General features: G+C 45.8%; 1 protein-coding gene across 3 annotated transcripts in view; it reads left to right on the top strand.

Annotated features, from left to right (window-relative positions):
• LOC140715250 (hexokinase HKDC1-like) overlaps window positions 1-19973 on the top strand; it is a 129403-nt gene that overhangs the window by 9425 nt on the left and 100005 nt on the right. For 2 of the 3 annotated variants that reach the window (XM_073027167.1, XM_073027168.1), the window contains exons 5-7: window positions 16080-16175; window positions 18918-19017; window positions 19108-19291. In XM_073027167.1, coding sequence (XP_072883268.1) covers window positions 16080-16175; window positions 18918-19017; window positions 19108-19291 — 380 coding nt within the window. The remainder of the gene's footprint in view (window positions 1-16079; window positions 16176-18917; window positions 19018-19107; window positions 19292-19973) is intronic. The other variant, XM_073027169.1, reaches the window with a different exon arrangement.

Raw genomic sequence — 19973 nt, 5'->3', positions numbered from 1 at the left:
GCATTGTCCACGGCTCACTCTGGTTGTGCATTGTCCACAACTCAATCTGGTTGTGCATTGTCCACAACTCACTCTGGCTGTGCATCGTCCACGGCTCACTCTGGTTGTGCATTGTCCACAGCTCACTCTGGTTGTGCATCTTCCACAGCTCACTCTGGCTGTGCATTGTCCACGGCTCACTCTGGCTGTGCATCGTCCACAGCTCACTCTGGCTGTGCATTGTCCACGGCTCACTCTGGTTGTGCATCGTCCACGGCTCACTCTGGTTGTGCATCGTCCACAGCTCACTCTGGTTGTGCATCTTCCACAGCTCACTCTGGCTGTGCATCTTCCACAGCTCACTCTGGTTGTGCATCGTCCACGGCTCACTCTGGTTGTGCATCTTCCACAACTCACTCTGGCTGTGCATCATCCACGGCTCACTCTGGCTGTGCATCGTTCACGGCTCACTCTGGCTGTGCATCGTTCACGGCTCACTCTGGCTGTGCATCATCCACGGCTCACTCTGGCTGTGCATCGTTCACGGCTCACTCTGGTTGTGCATCATCCACAGCTCACTCTGGTTGTGCATCGTCCACGGCTCACTCTGGTTGTGCATCGTCCACGGCTCACTCTGGCTGTGCATTGTCCACAGCTCACTCTGGTTGTGCATTGTCCACGGCTCACTCTGGTTGTGCATCGTCCACAGCTCACTCTGGTTGTGCATTGTCCACAGCTCACTCTGGCTGTGCATCTTCCTCGGCTCACTCTGGCTGTGCAATGTCCACGGCTCACTCTGGCTGTGCATCGTCCACGGCTCACTCTGGTTGTGCATTGTCCACGGCTCACTCTGGCTGTGCATCGTCCACGGCTCTCTCTGGTTGTGCATTGTCCACGGCTCACTCTGGTTGTGCAGTGTCCACAGCTCACTCTGGTTGTGCATCTTCCACAGCTCACTCTGGCTGTGCATTGTCCACAGCTCACTCTGGTTGTGCATCTTCCACAGCTCACTCTGGCTGTGCATCGTCCACAGCTCACTCTGGTTGTGCATTGTCCACGGCTCACTCTGGTTGTGCATTGTCCACAGCTCACTCTGGATGTGCATTGTCCACAGCTCACTCTGGCTGTGCATCGTCCACGGCTCACTCTGGCTGTGCATCTTCCACAGCTCACTCTGGCTGTGCATTGTCCACGGCTCACTCTGGCTGTGCATTGTCCACGGCTCACTCTGGCTGTGCATTGTCCACGGCTCACTCTGGCTGTGCATTGTCCACAGCTCACTCTGGTTGTGCATTGTCCACAGCTCACTCTGGTTGTGCATTGTCCACGGCTCACTCTGGCTGTGCATTGTCCACGGCTCACTCTGGCTGTGCATCTTCCACAGCTCACTCTGGTTGTGCATTGTCCACGGCTCACTCTAGCTGTGCATTGTCCACGGCTCACTCTGGCTGTGCATTGTCCACGGCTCACTCTGGCTGTGCATCGTCCACAGCTCACTCTGGCTGTGCATCGTCCACGGCTCACTCTGGTTGTGCATTGTCCACGGCTCACTCTAGCTGTGCATTGTCCACAGCTCACTCTGGCTGTGCATCGTCCACAGCTCACTCTGGCTGTGCATCGTCCACGGCTCACTCTGGTTGTGCATTGTCCACGGCTCACTCTAGCTGTGCATTGTCCACAGCTCACTCTGGCTGTGCATTGTCCACGGCTCACTCTGGTTGTGCATTGTCCACGGCTCACTCTGGTTGTGCATTGTCCACGGCTCACTCTGGTTGTGCATTGTCCACGGCTCACTCTGGTTGTGCATTGTCCACGGCTCACTCTGGTTGTGCATCTTCCACGGCTCACTCTGGCTGTGCATCTTCCACGGCTCACTCTGGTTGTGCATTGTCCACGGCTCACTCTGGTTGTGCATTGTCCACGGCTCACTCTGGCTGTGCATCGTCCACAGCTCACTCTGGTTGTGCATTGTCCACGGCTCACTCTGGTTGTGCAGTGTCCACAGCTCACTCTGGCTGTGCATTGTCCACAGCTCATTCTGGCTGTGCATCGTCCACGGCTCATTCTGGCTGTGCATCGTCCACGGCTCACTCTGGCTGTGCATCGTCCACGGCTCACTCTGGTTGTGCATTGTCCACAGCTCACTCTAGCTGTGCATTGTCCACAGCTCACTCTGGCTGTGCATCGTCCACAGCTCACTCTGGTTGTGCATTGTCCACGGCTCACTCTGGTTGTGCATTGTCCACGGCTCACTCTGGCTGTGCATTGTCCACGGCTCACTCTGGCTGTGCTTCTTCCACGGCTCACTCTGGTTGTGCATTGTCCACGGCTCACTCTGGTTGTGCATTGTCCACAGCTCACTCTGGCTGTGCATCGTCCACAGCTCACTCTGGCTGTGCATCGTCCACAGCTCACTCTGGATGTGCATTGTCCACAGCTCACTCTGGATGTGCATTGTCCACAGCTCACTCTGGCTGTGCATTGTCCACGGCTCACTCTGGTTGTGCATTGTCCACGGCTCACTCTGGTTGTGCATCGTCCACGGCTCACTCTGGCTGTGCATCGTCCACGGCTCACTCTGGCTGTGCATCGTTCACGGCTCACTCTGGCTGTGCATCGTCCACGGCTCACTCTGGTTGTGCATCGTCCACGGCTCACTCTGGCTGTGCATCGTTCACGGCTCACTCTGGCTGTGCATCGTCCACGGCTCACTCTGGCTGTGCATCGTCCACGGCTCACTCTGGCTGTGCATCGTCCACGGCTCACTCTGGCTGTGCATCTTCCACAACTCACTCTGGTTGTGCATCTTCCACGGCTCACTCTGGTTGTGCATTGTCCACGGCTCACTCTGGTTGTGCATCTTCCACAGCTCACTCTGGCTGTGCATCTTCCACAGCTCACTCTGGTTGTGCATCTTCCACGGCTCACTCTGGTTGTGCATTGTCCACAGCTCACTCTGGCTGTGCATTGTCCACGGCTCACTCTGGCTGTGCATTGTCCACGGCTCACTCTGGTTGTGCATTGTCCACGGCTCACTCTGGTTGTGCATTGTCCACGGCTCACTCTGGTTGTGCATTGTCCACGGCTCTCTCTGGTTGTGCATTGTCCACGGCTCACTCTGGTTGTGCATTGTCCACGGCTCACTCTGGTTGTGCATCTTCCACGGCTCACTCTGATTGTGCATCTTCCACGGCTCACTCTGGCTGTGCATTGTCCACGGCTCACTCTGATTGTGCATTGTCCACAGCTCACTCTGGTTTGCTGTTTCCATTCTCTCATGGTGTCTGTCATAGTTGTGAGTCTCTTGGACTAATGGACATTGTTTTTCTCTTTTTCCTCACATAAAAGTCCCACTAATAAACCCAAGTATCATTATTCTGCCATTCACCCTTAACATACCAGTGGAAATAACCTTTCCATTGTTTCAGGTGCTGCTCTGGATCAAATGAGTGAGAGGGCAATGTACAATACTTCGATATATTCTTTGTCCCAGCCGCATCCTCTGTATTCTGATTGATATAACCCAAAAAATTACAGAAATTGATCTTGGTTTTGATATGTAGATTTCAGCTGATAAGGACTGAAACTTTCTCTATCCTCATTGGTCAGTATCTTGTAAAATATGTGAAGAAATTCAGGTAATGAAATATTCAGAGCATCTATGCATATAATATGAAAGATGTGTTTCTGTCAGCTCCCAATGCACATACTGTTAGACTAGGGAAAATTCCATTAACAAATGTCACTGGCAGGACTGTAGCAGACCAAGTAACAGCCACACCTTCCAGAGTCACACTGCAACTATGTCCAAAAGGGGAGAAGAGCTGAGGTTAAGTTATCCGATGTGATGATAATCTGACTGATAAATGTGATTTGTCATTTTTTTGTCCTCTGATTGTAAGGATGTTAGAAACCAGGTGTGGGTTGACAGGATGGTTTCAAAAACTTCTAAATTTAAGCTGTCACTCCCTGCTTAAAACATTTGGCTCCTTTGATTAGTAGAAGGTCTGCAAAGAGTTGTTCTCAGTAATAGTCTAACATTGCACTTCAATGGCATCATGGCATTGATTTGACAATGTAGAATTGGCTGGATTAATGGCACAACTACTTGGGGATCATGGACAGAATGTACGAGGTGAGCCGATATTCCAGTGCTCAACAGTTCTGTGATTTTCCTGTGGGTTATGCAGGCACCCTTTGCCCTTCCTGTTTCTAAATTGCTGCCTTTACTGCTGGACAAGCCCTCAGACTGATCAAATGTCAGGATATAATTTAGTAATAGTTATTTGAGGCTTTATCAGGTTCTTTACCAAATATCTGGCTTTGTTTTGCATGTCCCTTGCTCTCGTGATAATATATGATTCAAATTTTCGAGCGTGCTCTTTATCATTGAGCTGGTTTCGACACTCACCAATTTTACACTTGGGTAATAGTTGGAATTATTGCCAAATTTGGTTAGCTCTAGGCTGCAGAATTATTCCCATTAGAAGCAGCGTGACAAAGTCACAGAGCCATACAGAATGGAATCAGGCCATTCGTTCACCCCACCACAGCCATGCTGACCGGTAGCCATCCATCTACACAAACCCCCCATCCCTGCACCTGAGCAATGCAGACATTCATCAAGGGACTTTTTAACATGCTGCTTCAGCAAATCTCAAGAGACACTGCATCCTGTGTACTCACCTCTCTGGGTGAAAAGGTTCCCGCTTATATCCCATCCAAATCTTTTCCTGATGTTCTGTTGTTTTGTTTACTACTGATAAGGGAACAGATTTTTTTGCAGTCTGGCCCTATCTATACCCTTCATAATTTTACCTACCTCAATCATGTCCCCTCTCAACCACCACTGCTCCAAGGAGAACAGATCCAGCTGACATAGACATCGACAACATAGAACACGACAGCAGGTACACAAAACACTTTGCCCATAATGTCTGTGCCCAACATGATGCTGAATTAGTCTAGTCTTGACTAATCTATTGGAGTTTTTCGAGGATGTAACCAGGAAGTTGGACAAGGGAGATCCAGTGGATGTAGTGTACCTCGATTTTCAGAAGGCATTTGATAAGGTCCCACATAGGAGATTGGTGGGTAAAATCAGAGCTCATGGCATTGGGGGGAAGATATTGACATGGATAGAAAACTGGTTGGCAGATAGAAAGCAAAGGGTAGCGGTGAATAGGTATTTCTCGGAATGGCAGGTGGTGACTAGTGGGGTGCCACAGGGCTCGGTATTGGGACCACAGCTGTTTACGATTTACATCAACGATTTAGATGAAGGCATTGAGAATAATATCAGCAAGTTTGCTGATGATACTAAGCTGGGTGGCAGTGTGACATGTGATGAGGATGTTAGGAGAATTCAGGGTGACTTGGATAGGCTGGGTGAGTGGGCAGATACTTGGCAGATGACGTTTAATGTGAATAAGTGTGAGGTTGTCCACTTTGGGAGTAAGAACAGGAAGGCAGATTATTATCTGAACGGTGTAGAGTTAGGTAAGGGAGAAATACAAAGAGATCTAGGAGTCCTTGTTCATCAGTCACTGAAGGTGAATGAGCAAGTGCAGCAGGCAATGAAGAAGGCTAATGGAATGTTGGCCTTTATTACAAAGGGAATTGAGTACAAGAGCAAGGAAATCCTTTTGCATTTGTACAGGGCCCTGGTGAGACCAAACCTGGAGTATTGTGTACAGTTTTGATCTCCAGGATTAAGGAAGGACATCCTGGCTGTAGAGGAAGCACAGCGTAGATTCACAAGGTTAATTCCTGGGATGTCTGGACTGTCTTACGCAGAGAGGTTAGAGAGACTGGGCTTGTACACGCTGGAATTAAGGAGATTGAGAGGGGATCTGATTGCAACATATAAGATTATTAAGGGATTGGACAAGATAGAGGCAGGAAATATGTTCCAGATGCTGGGAGAGTCCAGTACCAGAGGGCATGGTTTGAGAATAAGGGGTAGGTCATTTAGGACAGAGTTAAGGAAAAACTTCTTCTCCCAGAGAGTTGTGGGGGTGTGGAATGCACTGCCTCGGAAGGCAGTGGAGGCCAATTCTCTGGATGCTTTCACGAAGGAGCTAGATAGGTATCTTATGGATAGGGGAATCAAGGGATATGGGGACGGCAGGAACCGGGTATTGATAGTAATTGATCAGCCATGATCTCAGAATGGCGGTGCGGGCTCGAGAGCTGAATGGTCTACTTCTGCACCTATTGTCTATTGTCTAAATTTCATCTACCTGTACGTGACCCATGCCACTCCATTTCCCGCGTTTTCATGTGTGAATCAAACAGCTTCTTTTGTGCCACTATTATACTCACTTCCACCGCCCTCCTGGCTGGCCATTCCGGATAGCTGCCACTCTCTATGTAAAAAAACTTTCCCATCACATTGTCTACAAACTTTCCCCATCTCACCATAATCCATATCCTCTAATACTTAACATTTCTACCATAGGGAAAAGATTCTGGCTGTCTATCATGTCTATGCCTCTCATAATTTTAGAAACTTTTGTCAGTCTCCCTTCAGCCTCTGACACTCTGTGGAGAAAAATACAGTTTGCCCAACATTTCCTTACAACTAATGCCTTTTAATCCAGGTAGCGTCCTGGCAAACAATTTTTGTATCTTCTCCAAAGCCTCCACATCCTTGTATATTGGGGCAAACCAAATCGTACACAATGTGGTCTATCCAAAGTTTTATATAGCTGCAACATGACTACCTGATCCTCTACTCAATGCCCCTACCAATACCACATGCCTTCCTTACCACACTATTTACTTATGTGGTCACTTTCAGTGAGCCTTGAACTTGGACCCCATGCTCCCTCTGAACATTAATGCTGTTAAGTGACTTGCCCTTAAGGCCATAAGATTCAGGAGCAAAATTAGGCCATTCGGCCCATCGTTTGCTCTGCCATTTCATCATGGCGGATCCATTTTTCCTCTCAGCCCCAATTTCCTGCCTAACCGTGTACATTCCACTCAATCTCTCACCATTGAGCATCAGCACCAACCAGGCCATGCTCTCTTCTCGCTGCTGCCATTAAAAAGAAGGTACAGGAGCCTCGGGACCTGCACTATCAGGTTCAGGGCCAGTTATTATCCCTCAACCATCAGGCTCTTGAACCAGAGGGGATAACTTCAGTCAACTTCACTCATCCCATCACTGAGCTGTTCCCATAAACTATGGACTTACTTTTAAGGACTCTTCACCTTGTGTTCTCAATATTTACTGCTTATTTACTTAATTTTATTATTTTTTTTGTATTTGCACAGTTTGTTGTTTATTTTGTCCATCTTGCAAGGTGTGGTCTTTCATTGATTCTATTATGATTCTTGTATTTACTGTGATTGCCCGTGAGAAAATGCATCTCAAAGTTGTATATGGTGATTTATGTACTTTGAGAATAAATTTACCTTGAACTTGCATTCTACCTCCCAAAATGCAAAACATCACATTTGCTCAGATTAAACTCCATCTGCTATTTCTTCATCCATATCTGTAACTGATCTATATTCCATTGCATCTCTTGACAGCCCTCTACACTTCCCACAACTTCATCAATCTTTGTGTCATTTGCAGACTTACTAACTCACCCATTCACATTTTCATCCAGGTCATTTATCCAGATTACTAATAACAGAGGCTCCAGTACCAGTCCTCACAGAACATCACTGGTCACAGTTCTCCAAAGTAACACCTTTCCACCACTACAGTCTGTCTACTACGAGCAAGCCGGTTTTGAATCCAAACTGCAAGGTCACTGTGGATCACATGCGTCTTAATTTTCTGGATCAGCTTACCATGACAGACCTTGTCAAGTGCCTTACGAAAATCCATTATCAATACATCTACCGCTCTACTTTTGTCAATCACCTATCATCTCCTCCTTAAAAACATCAGTCAAATTAGAAAGACATGACCTGCCCTGCACAAAACTACACTGACTGACCCTTGATCAAGCCATGTGTTTCCAAATGCACATAAAACCTATCCCTAAGAATCCTCTCCAATAGTTTCTCTACAATGATGTGAGGCTCACTGGCCTATAATTTCCAGGACTTAATGAGCAAAGGAACAACACTGACCGCTCTCCAGTCCTGGACCTTACCTGTTGTGAGTCAGGATGGAAAGATTTTCGTCATGGCTTGAGCAACTTCATGCCTTCATTCAATAAACAGCAACGTATCCCATCAGATTATGTGGACTGATGTAACAATGTTCTTCAAAAGACCCAACACCACCCTGTCTTGATCTCAAGATGCCCCCGCACATTTATATGACCCACGCTAATCTCACTATACTCCATGTCCTTCTCTGTCGTGAATACTGATGCAAAGCACTCTTTTAGTTCCTCGTCCGCATCCTCTGGCTCCAAGCATAAATTGTGAGGCTCTTCCTCTCACTAGCTGTTCTCTTGCTTTTAATGTAACTGTAAAATGCCTTGGGATTCTCTTTAATCCTACTTGTTAAGGACGTTTCTTGGCCCATTTTTACCTTCCCAATTCTTTGCTTGAGCATCTTACTGCACTTTTTGTATTTCTCAAAGGTCCTGTCTAATTTCAACTTCCTAGATCTTACATGTGCTTCCTTTCTCTTTTTGACTAAATTCTGAAATTCTTTTATCCAAGGTTCCCTTGCCTTACCACCCTAGTTTTCCCTCTTTACTGCAACATGCCCGTCCTGAGCTTTGATCGACTTGTCTTTAAACAACCTCTGCATGTACCACAGCTGTGGACTTGCCCGATTAAAAAAACTGCTCCCAATTAACCCTCCACTAGATCCTGTCTAGCCATGTCATAATTTGCCTCCCCCAATTTTGAACTTTTCCACAAGGTCCATACTTACCCTTCATCATAATTCTTTTAAATCCTATGATCACTGTTCCCAAAATGATGTTTCTCCACTAAAAATTTAGTCACCTGGCTAGGTTTATTTCTCAAAACAAGACCCAAATATGGACTCTCATCTGATTGGACTATTCATATACTGTTTTAATGAACTCTCTTAATTGCACTGGAGAAATTCTGTCCCATCTATATCTATTCCACTAATCATAGTTAACTTTGGGGAAGTTGAAGTCACCCTTTTTGCTTTTACATCTTTCCACAATCTGTCTACATATTTATTTCTCTATCTCCCGCTGGCTGTTGGGAAGCAAATAGTATAACCCCATCAGACTGCGTCCTTCTTATCTATCCATATCGCTTCGCTGTCCGTCCTTTTTGAGTGCAGCTGTGACAGTCTCCCTCCCTTCTCTGCCTCTTTTGCCTCCCTCTTTTCTATCTGACTGAAAACATTGAAAGCTAGGAATGTTGAGCTGCCAATACTGGAATAACCGCAGCATCATAGTTTCACATTCTGATCTGAGTTCATTTGCCTTCCCTATAATATTCCTTTCATTAAAATAGACGCACCCCAGCCATTAACATGATGGACTGTTTGTCCTTTTCTGACTTGTTTGTCATAGAGGACTACAGTACAGAACCATGCCCTCCAGCTTATTTAGTCCATGTGCACTGTTATTCTGCCTTGTCCCATCCACTTGCACCTGGACCAGAATCCTCCATACTGCTCCCATACAAGTACTTAGTGAATTTCTCATAAATGTTGAAATTGAACCTGTATCCACCACTTCCACAGCTCGTTCCACACACTCTCCACCTACTGAGTGAAAAGTTCCCTCAGGTTCCTCTTAAATATTTTACCTCTCACCCTATCTATACCCCTCATAATTTTGTATACCTCTATCAAATCTCCCCTCATTCTCCCATGCTCTAGAGAATAAAGTCCTAACCTATTCAATCTTTCCCTTTCAATCAGGTCCTCAAGTCCCAGTAATGTTCTTATAAATTTTTTTCTGTACTCTTTCCAATCTTATTGATATGTAGTGTGTTTCACGCTAGGAGAAGGAAGGCCAAAACATTTTGTTTGGCTAATTGTAAGGCACACCAGCCAAGTAAAAACAGCCAAAAACTAGCGGTGCGGCCATTTGTTGGGAGCGGCTGTTGTCAAAGTCCAGGTGCTGGGACTGAGGGTAAGTGAGGAGGCTTTAGCAAGAAGACAAGAGCAGATGGTGGTTCAGGGAAGGTAAGATCTTTAGACTTGGTCTCGCTCGGATGGCAATTAGGACAATTGTCCTGCTGCTGACTCACCATGTCAAGGAACCGAAGCTGGAGTTGGACGCATGGCTATCCAGGTTTCTGAGAGCGCCGAGGTAGGAATTTCAGTCCGGACTTCACACCTAAGGTGCAGGTAGTTGAGTAACTGGGATGTTAGGGTGGATTCCCTTAATGAAGAATGGCTGTCCATGACTTTGTTTAAGGTGGAGAGGCTGATGCACAGACAGCCACCATGTGACCCTTGACAGATCAGGATCAAGGTCCAGTGACGTGGAATGCGAGGCAACTGGAGACCCTCCATTGCTGCAGCCTTCCTCCGCCTTCATTGCTGTTGTGATGTGTCAACTTCTGCCAACTCCACCATTGAAGTCTTGGTTGGACCACTCTTTGTCTAGAACCTCCCCTTGACCTTACCGCCATGGGTGACCCAAAAGTGCCAGATGGCTAAACTCCAGACAGCATTGCTCTTGGGATCTCGGGAATTCTCAAGCCTCTCCACCATGACAAAGCGACGAGCACCAGAAGAGGTAGGCAGATGGACCAGGGTCCCCCGAGGCTATTCCCCTTTCTGACAGGTATATCCCTTTGGATAGTGGGATGTCCTTGCGGAGGGTAGCAGCAGCACCGTGACAGACTTGGAGGTTCACCAGGGAAGTGTGGAGTCAGGCAAAGTGACAGAGATTGGAGATTCAACAGTAGGGGTACAGATAGGCATGTCTGTGGCCCCAAGTGAGCCTCAGAATCCCCTCAACCACTCTGAGGGCAGAGGGTGATCAGCCAGATGTCACGGTCATTAGCACCAATGATACAGGCATGAAGTGAAATGAATTCCTTCAAATTAAATTTGACAATAACTTAAAAAGCAGGACCTCCAGGGTTGTAATATCAGGATTACTACCCATGAAGCGTGCTAGTGTGGTGAGAAATAGGAAGATAGTGCCGTTCAAAATGTGCTAAGGAACTGGTACAGAGCAAAGGGCTTCAGATTTATGGATCATTGGACTCTCTTCCACGGCAGCTGGGACCTACTTAAGAGGGTAGGAGGTGCCTGAACTGGAGGGGAGCTAATATCCTCGCTGGGAGGTTCACAAGTGCTACTCAGGAAGGTTTAAACTGTAGTGGCAGTGGATGGGAAAAGAAGGAGCAGGGCAGCAAGTGGAAGGGTTGAGGAGAAGATGGGCGTTATGACAAGAATGACGCGTTGTACGTTGGCAGGACAAACCAGGGTAGGACTTGCACAGTGAACCATAGAGACCTGAGGAGTGCTGTACAACAGAGGGATCTGGGAATTCAGATTCATAGCTCCTTGAAAGTGATGTCACAGGTAGATAGGATCATAAAGAGACACTTTGGCATATTGGACTTCATACATCATTGTACTAAGTACCAGAGTTGAGATGTTACGTTGAAGTTGTAATTTGTATTAGAAGTTGTATAAAGGGTGGGAGGTTCAAGGGGGATATTAGAGGAAGGTTATTCACTCAGAGAGTGGTTGGTGCGTGGAATGCACTGCCTGAGTCAGTGGTGGAGGCAGATACACTAGTGAAGTTTAAGAGACTACTAGACAGGTATATGGAGGAATTTAAGGTGGGGGGGTTATATGGGAGGCAGGGTTTGAGGGTCAGCACAACATTGTGGGCCAAAGGGCCTGTAATGAGCTGTACTATTCTATGTTCTATAAGTTCATGAGGCCTAATTTGGAGTATAGTGTGCAGTTCTTTCCTATAAATTGACGGTGCAGTTCCTGGCGTTCCGCAGACAAGCACATGCAGGCTCTTCAGCTTGTCATTCTAGCAATCAAACACTGGAGGGCAGCATTGATGGGCGATGCCAGCCCCCAACAGAGCAAGGGTGTGACATCTCACATTATCAACTTCCAACAGGGTGTTGCGCTCAAAAGAGAAACGTCCAGGACAATTACCTGCCACGAGACCGCACTGTGCCTTCACGCACCTTCTCCGATGCCTTCCTGTAGCACGCAACAACCAAATCCGTTCCTCCGGCTCCTCCACCAACGAGCAGCTCACTGGGGTAGACTTGCAGATTCCAAAGTTCTTGAAGTCCAGCATTGTCTTGCAATCGTAAAAAAGATATTAAAAAAAAGACAAACACACCTTTGGTTGGCCCCCGAGAGGCCACTGCATCCGGGCATGCCACCATTTAACTGGCAGTGGGTATTTCAGAGCAGGTTGGATAAGTACATATATGGGAGGGGTAAAGAGGGCTGTGGTTCAGAATTAGGTCAATGGGACTAGCAGAATAATAGTTTGGCATGGACTAAATGGGCTGAAGGGCCTGTTTCTGTGTTGTCGTGCTCTACGACTCTAAGACACTATTCAGCTGTACTTTTTCAAATTTCCCACAGCTGCTCCGCTCGTCCTGCTGGTTTGGGAGGTCTCTCCAGACTCTCCTCAAAACTAAGAAAGTTCATCCCCGGCAACATCCTGGTGAATCCCCTCTGCTCTGCCTGTAACTTTTTCACTGAGGAGCCCAGAGCTAAGCATTGTACTCCAGTTGAGTTCCAACCAAAGTTCCATAAAGTTGGAGCAGAACCTTCCTGTTTTTGCATTCTGTGCACTGACTGGTGAATTCCAGCACCCCGTTCGCCTTCCTAACCACTTTGTTTACTGGTGCTGCCACCTTCAAGGACCTCTGGAGTTCTACTCCAATGTCCCTCTGGTCATCTATTCTCCCTAAGGCCATACCATTCGCCGAGTGTGTCCCAGAAATGCATCAGCTCACATAAATCTGGATTGAATCCACCTGCCAGTTATCAGCCATTTCACCAGAACACCGCTATCATGATGTAGCCGAAGACTACCCTCCGTATTTTCTATATGAACTTCCAGATTTCACTGAACTTAATGACCATCTACATCCAAACCATTCATGTTTACCACCAACACCAAGGGTCTCAGCAGTGATCCCAGAGGAATGCCACAGGTAGCAGCGATGCAGTTTAGGAGGACTAATAAAGTAGGAAACACACATGAATGGTCAGGCCTTTAGGGATATTTGTAAACATGTACAAGTCCAAGGATCTGTCAGGATTTCAGTACAGGTAGTAAAGTGTCGAAGAAGACATACACAATACCGAGCATCATTAGTCTGGGCACAGAATTTAAAGCAAGGTGATTATAATACAACTTTATAGAATGTTAGGTCACAGCTAGAATGCAGTGTGCCATTCTAGTTTTACATATGTACTTATTTATTGAGATGTACTGCAGAATATGCCCTTCGAGCAACCCGCCTATTTAACCCTAGCCCAGTGGGAGACAGTTGCCCCCTTTGTAGAAAGGATATGATTGCAATGGCAAGGGTGCAGAGGAGAAGTCACCAGGATGTTGCTTGGCGTGACGTATCGTGGGTACGAGGAGAGACTTGAGTAGGCTGCGTTTGTTTTCCTTGGAGCAGAACAGGCTGAGGGGACCCTGACGGAGGTATGTAAGATTATGATGGTCATAGATAAGGCACAGCAAGAAACTTTTTCCCATGGGTGGGATGACTAAAACTAGCAGGTAACTGGAGTAAAAGCTAGGAGGTGTAGAGGGGATAGAAGAAAGAATTTTATCCCCCAGAGGTGATTGGAATCTGAAACTTTTCTTTTATTATTTAGAGATAGAGGGAGGAGCAGGCACTTCTGGCCCAATGAGCCACACAACCCAGGCTTCATAGCATTTACAACAAATAACACAGGCCAAGCTGCGTTATTTATTTAGGTACAGTGTAGAACAGGCCCATCTGGCCCAATTAACCTTTTACTGCCCGGCAGCTCCCCTATTTAACCGTAGCCTAATCACAGGATAATTTACAATGATCAATTAACCTACTAATCGGTGTGTGTGAGGAAACCAGAGCACCCAGAGGAAGTCCACATGCTTATGGGAGGGATGTACAAACTTCTTGCGTGTGGAGTCAGAACTGAAGACTGAATTCTGATGCCCCAATCGCTTATAGTATTGCACTAGCCACTGTGCTGTTATGGCACCAATGTTGCCTGAGTGGGTGGTGGTGGTGGAGGCAGGCACAACATTTAAGAAGCATCTGGACAAGCATTTGAATTGCAGAGTATAGAGTCATAGAAAAGAACAGCAGAGAAACAGGCCCTTCAGCCCATCTAGCCTGCGCCAAAACATTTAAGCTACCCACTCCCATTGACCTGCACCTGGACCATAGCCCTCTATACCCCTCCCATCCATGCGCCTGTCCAAACTTCTATTAAACGTTGAAATTGAGCTCGTATGCACACTTGTGCCGGCAGCTCATTCCACACTCTCGTGACCCGCTGACTGAAGACATTTTCCCTCGTGTTCTTCTTAAACTTTTCACTTTTCACCTTTAACCTGTGACCTCTGTAGTCCCATCCAACCTTGTAAATTTTCTCTGTACTCTTCCAACCTTATTTACATCTTTCCTGCAAGTACGTGACCAAAGTTGCATACAATACTTCAAATCATGCCTCACTAATGTCCAGTAGAACTTCAACATAACATCCCATCTCCTGTATTCAATACCTTGATTTATGAAGGCCAATGTGCCAAAAATCCTCTTTATGACCCTACCTATCTGTGACGTCACTTTCAATGAATTATGGACCTGTATTCCCAGATCCCTTTGTCCTGCCGTTCACTGTGTAAGACCTACCCTGGTTGGTCCTACTGAGGTGCAACACCTTGCCCTTGTCCAGATTAAATTCCATCTGCCACTTTTCAGCCCATTTTTCCAGCTGGGCCAGATCCAGCACCAAGCCATGACAGCCTTCCCTGCTGTGCACTACACCCCCAATCTTGGTGTCATCTGCAAATTTGCTGATCCAGTTAACCATATTATCATCCAGATCATTGATATAGATGACAAACAACAATGGACCCAGTACCGATCCCTGCAACACTCCACTAGTCACAGCCCTCCAGTTAGAAGCAACCATCCACTACCACTCTCTGGCTTCTCCCACAAACCTAATGTCTAATCCATTTTACTACCTCATCTTGAATGCTCAGCGGCTGAAAATTCTTGACCAACCTCTCATGTGGGACCTTGTCAAATGCCTTGCTAAAGTTCATGTAGATAACATCCTCTGCCTTGCCTTCATCAACTTTCCTGGTAACTTCCTTGAAAAACTATAAGATTGGTTAGACATGGCCTACCACACACAAAGTCATGGAGACTGTCCTTAATCAGTCCCTGTCTATCCAAATACTCATATATCCTGTCCCTTAGAATACCTTCCAATAACTTGCCCATTACTGATGTCAGGCTCACAGGCCTATAATTTCCTGATTTATTTTTAAAGCCTTTCTTAAACAGTGGAACAACATTGGCTATCCTCTAATCCAGTGGTCCCCAACCACTGGGCCGCAAAGCATGCGCTACCGGGCTGCGAGGAAACAATATAATTTGGCGGTATGAAGCGATATGAAAGGAGTATTTTTCAGAACCATTCACTTCCTGTGTTCGTTCACGGGTGGAAATAGAAGCACATCATAATTAAGATTTCTTGAGATTTTGTCTCAAGGAAGTGGACGCCGTTATGGCCTGGCTATGGAGAGGATCACACCTTTTGCATTTGTACAATTCTGTTAATTCACTAGAAGGTTGACAAGCTGCTCCATTGTGCAATAACAATCCAAACCTCAGAGACAGACTGTTTCAGTAAGGCATGACTGTGAGTGAAAGATCCCTAAGAAAAGAAATCGTAAGCTCCTGAATGTAATTGGAAGACTGTGATTTCTTTCTTGCCAAGGATCTCTCGGGTATGTTCTCTGCATGACGTTCTTCTTCCTCTGGGGGTCAGGACAAGCAGGGTCACTGATTTACAGAGTGCTCAAAGGTGTTCTGTCCGTGAGGGCAACAGGTGAGGAATAAGAAGCTGGTTCATCTCTATTCTTAAATCTAGACTGAATGAGAGGCTGATGAAAAGTTTTATATTCTGTGTAAATGATTCACATGTTGCTAAATTTTTGTTGCAGGGTTTTCTCATTTCGTGGGGTAAGGGATTCAAGATCAGCGGAAGCAAAGGAGCAAATGTGATCTCTCTGTTACGCAAAGGAATTGAGCAGCAAGGGGTGAATTTAATTTTGCATTGTCTGTTTTCTCTTGAATTCTATGACCATCAGTGGGAGAGTTGGTGTGCCTGGTTATGATGTTGGGACTAGGTTCCTGAAAGTAGCGTTTTGACCTTCTTGAAGGATTAGTTTATCTGTGTTAAGTGGGGGGTGGTATCATTAAAATCAGTCTGTGTGAAAACAAAGGAGTGTAAAATCTTATATTGAGAAATTTTGGATAATGAAAACAGTCCTGGGTAAAGTCTAAACACAGGAGAGTCTGTAAATGTTGGAAATCCAGAGCAATATACACAAAATGCTGAAGGAACTCAACAGGTCAGGCAACGTTTATGGAAATGAATGAACAGTCAACATTTCAGGCTGAAACCCTTTATCACCAGGTAAAGCCTTCAGTCAGTGGCAATCAGATAGTCTCTTCAATCACAGCCAAACTACCTTCTGTAGAACATTAAACCTGTGGAATTTGTACTTTGAATTTGGACATTGTATCGAGTTCAGACAGTTGGAATGAAAATCAACCAGGTGTTTAAGCATAATTCATTCTGTCTGAAGGTTTACCTGATGTCCACCATTGAGACCATAAGATATAGGAGCAGAATTAGTTCATTTTGTCCATCGAATCTGCTCCGACATTTCATCATGGCTGATCGAATTTTCCTCTCAGTACCAGTCTCCTGCCTTCTCCCCATATCCCTTCATGCCCTTACCAATCAATAATCTATCAATTTCTGCCTTAAATATCCATAAAGACTCAGCTTCCACAGCTGAGATTCACACAGATTCACCACTCTCTGGCCAAAGAAATTCCTCCTCATCTCTGTTCTAAAAGGATGCCCCTCTATTCTGAGACTGTGTCCTCTGGTCTGGACTCTCCCACCATAGGAAGCATCCTTTCCACATTCAATCTATCAAGACACCTCACCATCTGATAGGTTTGAATGAGCTCACCCCTCATTCTTCTGAATTCTAGTGAATACAGGCCCAGTACCATCAAATGCTCTTCATATGACAAGCCATTCAAACTTAGAATCATTTTCATGAACTTCCTTTGAACACTTTCAACATATCCTTTCTAAGATAAAAGGGCCCAAAACTCCAAGTGAGGCCTCACTACTGCTTTATGAAGTTTCAACATTACATCCTTGCTTTTATATTCTAGTGCTCTTGAAATGAATGCTAATATTGCAAGTCAACCAGCAAATTAATCTTTAGGGCATCCTGCACAAGGACACCCAAGTCTCTTTGCACCTCAGTTTTTTGTATTTTCTCTCCATTTAGAAAATGGTCAACCCTTTCATATCTTCTACCAAAGTGTATTTCCATACACTTCCCGACACTGTAGTTGGAGCTTCAGGAGTAATTGTGAAAACCCAGGATAGATACATCCAAAGGATGAAGAGGTATTCTAAAGGGACTATGAGGCAACTGTGGCTGACAAGGGAAGTCAAAGACAGCATAAAAGCAAAGGAGAGGGCATATAATGTAGAAAAAATAGTGGAAAGTTAGAGGATTGGGAAGCTTTTATAAACTAACAGAAGGCACAGAAAGCCATAAGGAGTGAAAAGATGAAATATGAGGGTAAACTCACCAATAATATAAAAGAGGATACCAAAAGTTTTTTTTTCAGATATGTAAAGAATAATAGAGGGGTGTGAGTGGATATCAGACAGCTGGAGAGGTAGTAATTGGGGACTAGGTGGTGGACAAGCTTAATAAGTATTTTGCATCAATCTTCACTGTGGAAGACACTAACAGTATGCCAGAAATTAGGGGAGGAAGTGGGTGTAGTTGCTATTACCAAGGAGAAGGTGCTTGGGAAGCTGAAACATCTGGAGGTAGATAAGTCACTTGGACCAGATGGATTACAACCCAGGGTTCTGAAAGAAGTGGCTGAAGAGATTGTGGAGGCATCAGTAATGATCTTTCAGGGATCACTAGATTTTAGAATAGTTCTGGAGGACTAGAAAATTGCAAATGTCACTCCACTCTTTAAGATGGGAGGGAGGCAGAAGGAAGGCATTTGTAGCTTGACTTCAGTGGTTGGGAAGATCTTAGAGTCCATTATTAAGGACGAGGTTTTGGAGTACCTGGTGGCAGATGATAAAGTAGGTCTAAGTCAGTCGAATGGCCAATTTCTGCTCTCAAGTCTTATGTCTTCCACCCTCCAATCCTCTGTATGTTCATGTTCCCAGGTAAGAGCCTCTTAGACATCTCTATTGTATTTGCTTCCACACCACCCCTGGCAGAACATTCCTGACACTCACCTCCCTCTATAAAAAAATACATCACTCTATACACCTCCTTTGAAATCTCTTCCTCAAGTCATGGCAAGCAAGGCCTTTGAATATTTTTAAGGTTGAAATAGGCAGATCCGTGTACTGTTGCCAGCGGTAGGGAGGAAAATGGAGTTGAGTGTACAACTGATAAACCATGATGTTGAATGTTGGAACAGATCTGATGGACTGCGTGGCACAATCCAATACGAGTCAGCATCAGATCTCTGGCCTGAAATGTAGACTAAGAATTACAGTTGTCTACTGGGGCCATTATACATAACGTTATTCTATATTTAAACTGCTCTGCAGCCACTCTGAGACAGTTGATAGGACAAGATACTATTTGTAACATTTTTAACACCAGTATGTCTGATGAGCTTATAATCGCAATGGGGTAATTTACTAAAAAGGGGAATTAATTGCAATTCTGTTGCTTCATTGTGTATTTAATTCTATGATTTATCAGGACTTTGACGTGGATGTGCTGGCTTTGGTGAATGACACTGTGGGAACTCTGATGTCCGGAGGATTTGATGACCCGTACTGTGAAGTTGGTGTTGTCATTGGTAACAAGCAGAGTGCAATCCTTTTCTGTTTCTCAACATTCCATTCCTTTGCCAAAGAGAAATTCTGAATTGTTTTTTTGTTATGTCCAGGCACTGGAACTAATGCTTGTTACATGGAGGAAATGAGCAACATAGAATCGGTCGAGGGCGACATCGGACGCATGTGTATTAACACAGAGTGGGGGGCGTTCGGCGATGACGGCTCATTGAACGACATCAGGACTGAATTTGATTTGGAGCTGGATGCTAACTCTCTCAATCCGGGGAAACAATTGTAAGGTTTCCTTGTGCTTCGTTCTGATAACTATCTCATTAGAAATATTGCAGCCATCCCCCTCAGCAACAGGTTTGGATACTGTTGTGGGGGTTGGGGATGACCTAGCAGAGGAAAGTCACGGCGGGCAGGTCTCTGGCACTGAGTCAGGCTCTGTGACTCAGAAGGGAAGAGGGAGAAGAGGCGAACTGTGTGATAGGGAGTTTGTTAGTGGAACAGGAAGGAGGTTCTGTGGATCAGAATGAGATTCTCAGATAGTATGTTGCCTCCTGGGTATCTGGATCTGGAACATCTCAGACTGAGTCTTCAGCAGTCTTAAGAGGGAGGGTGAATGGCAAGAAGTCATGGTCCAGATAGGTACCAATGACATGGGTAGGATGAGTGATGAGGTTCTGCAAAGTGAGTTCAGGGAGTTAGGTGCTGAGTTATAGAGCAGGACCTCCAAGGTGGTGATCAAAGGATTGGTACCCATGCCATGTGCTAGTGAGGCCAGAAATAGGAAGATTATACAGTTTAATGTGTGGATAAGGAGTTTGGTATACAGTAGGAGGAAGGGCATCAGAGTTTTGGATCTCTGGGCTCTCTTCCAGGAGAGGTGGGATCTCTACAGAAGAGACAGTTTGCACTTGAACTGGAAGGGCCTAATAACCCTAGTAGGAAGGTTTGCTAGGGCTGCAGGGGC

This window comes from Hemitrygon akajei, chromosome 23 (assembly GCF_048418815.1).
Source record: "Hemitrygon akajei chromosome 23, sHemAka1.3, whole genome shotgun sequence".
NCBI lineage: Eukaryota > Metazoa > Chordata > Chondrichthyes > Myliobatiformes > Dasyatidae > Hemitrygon > Hemitrygon akajei.
This window is presented reverse-complemented; position numbering and strand designations above follow the sequence as displayed.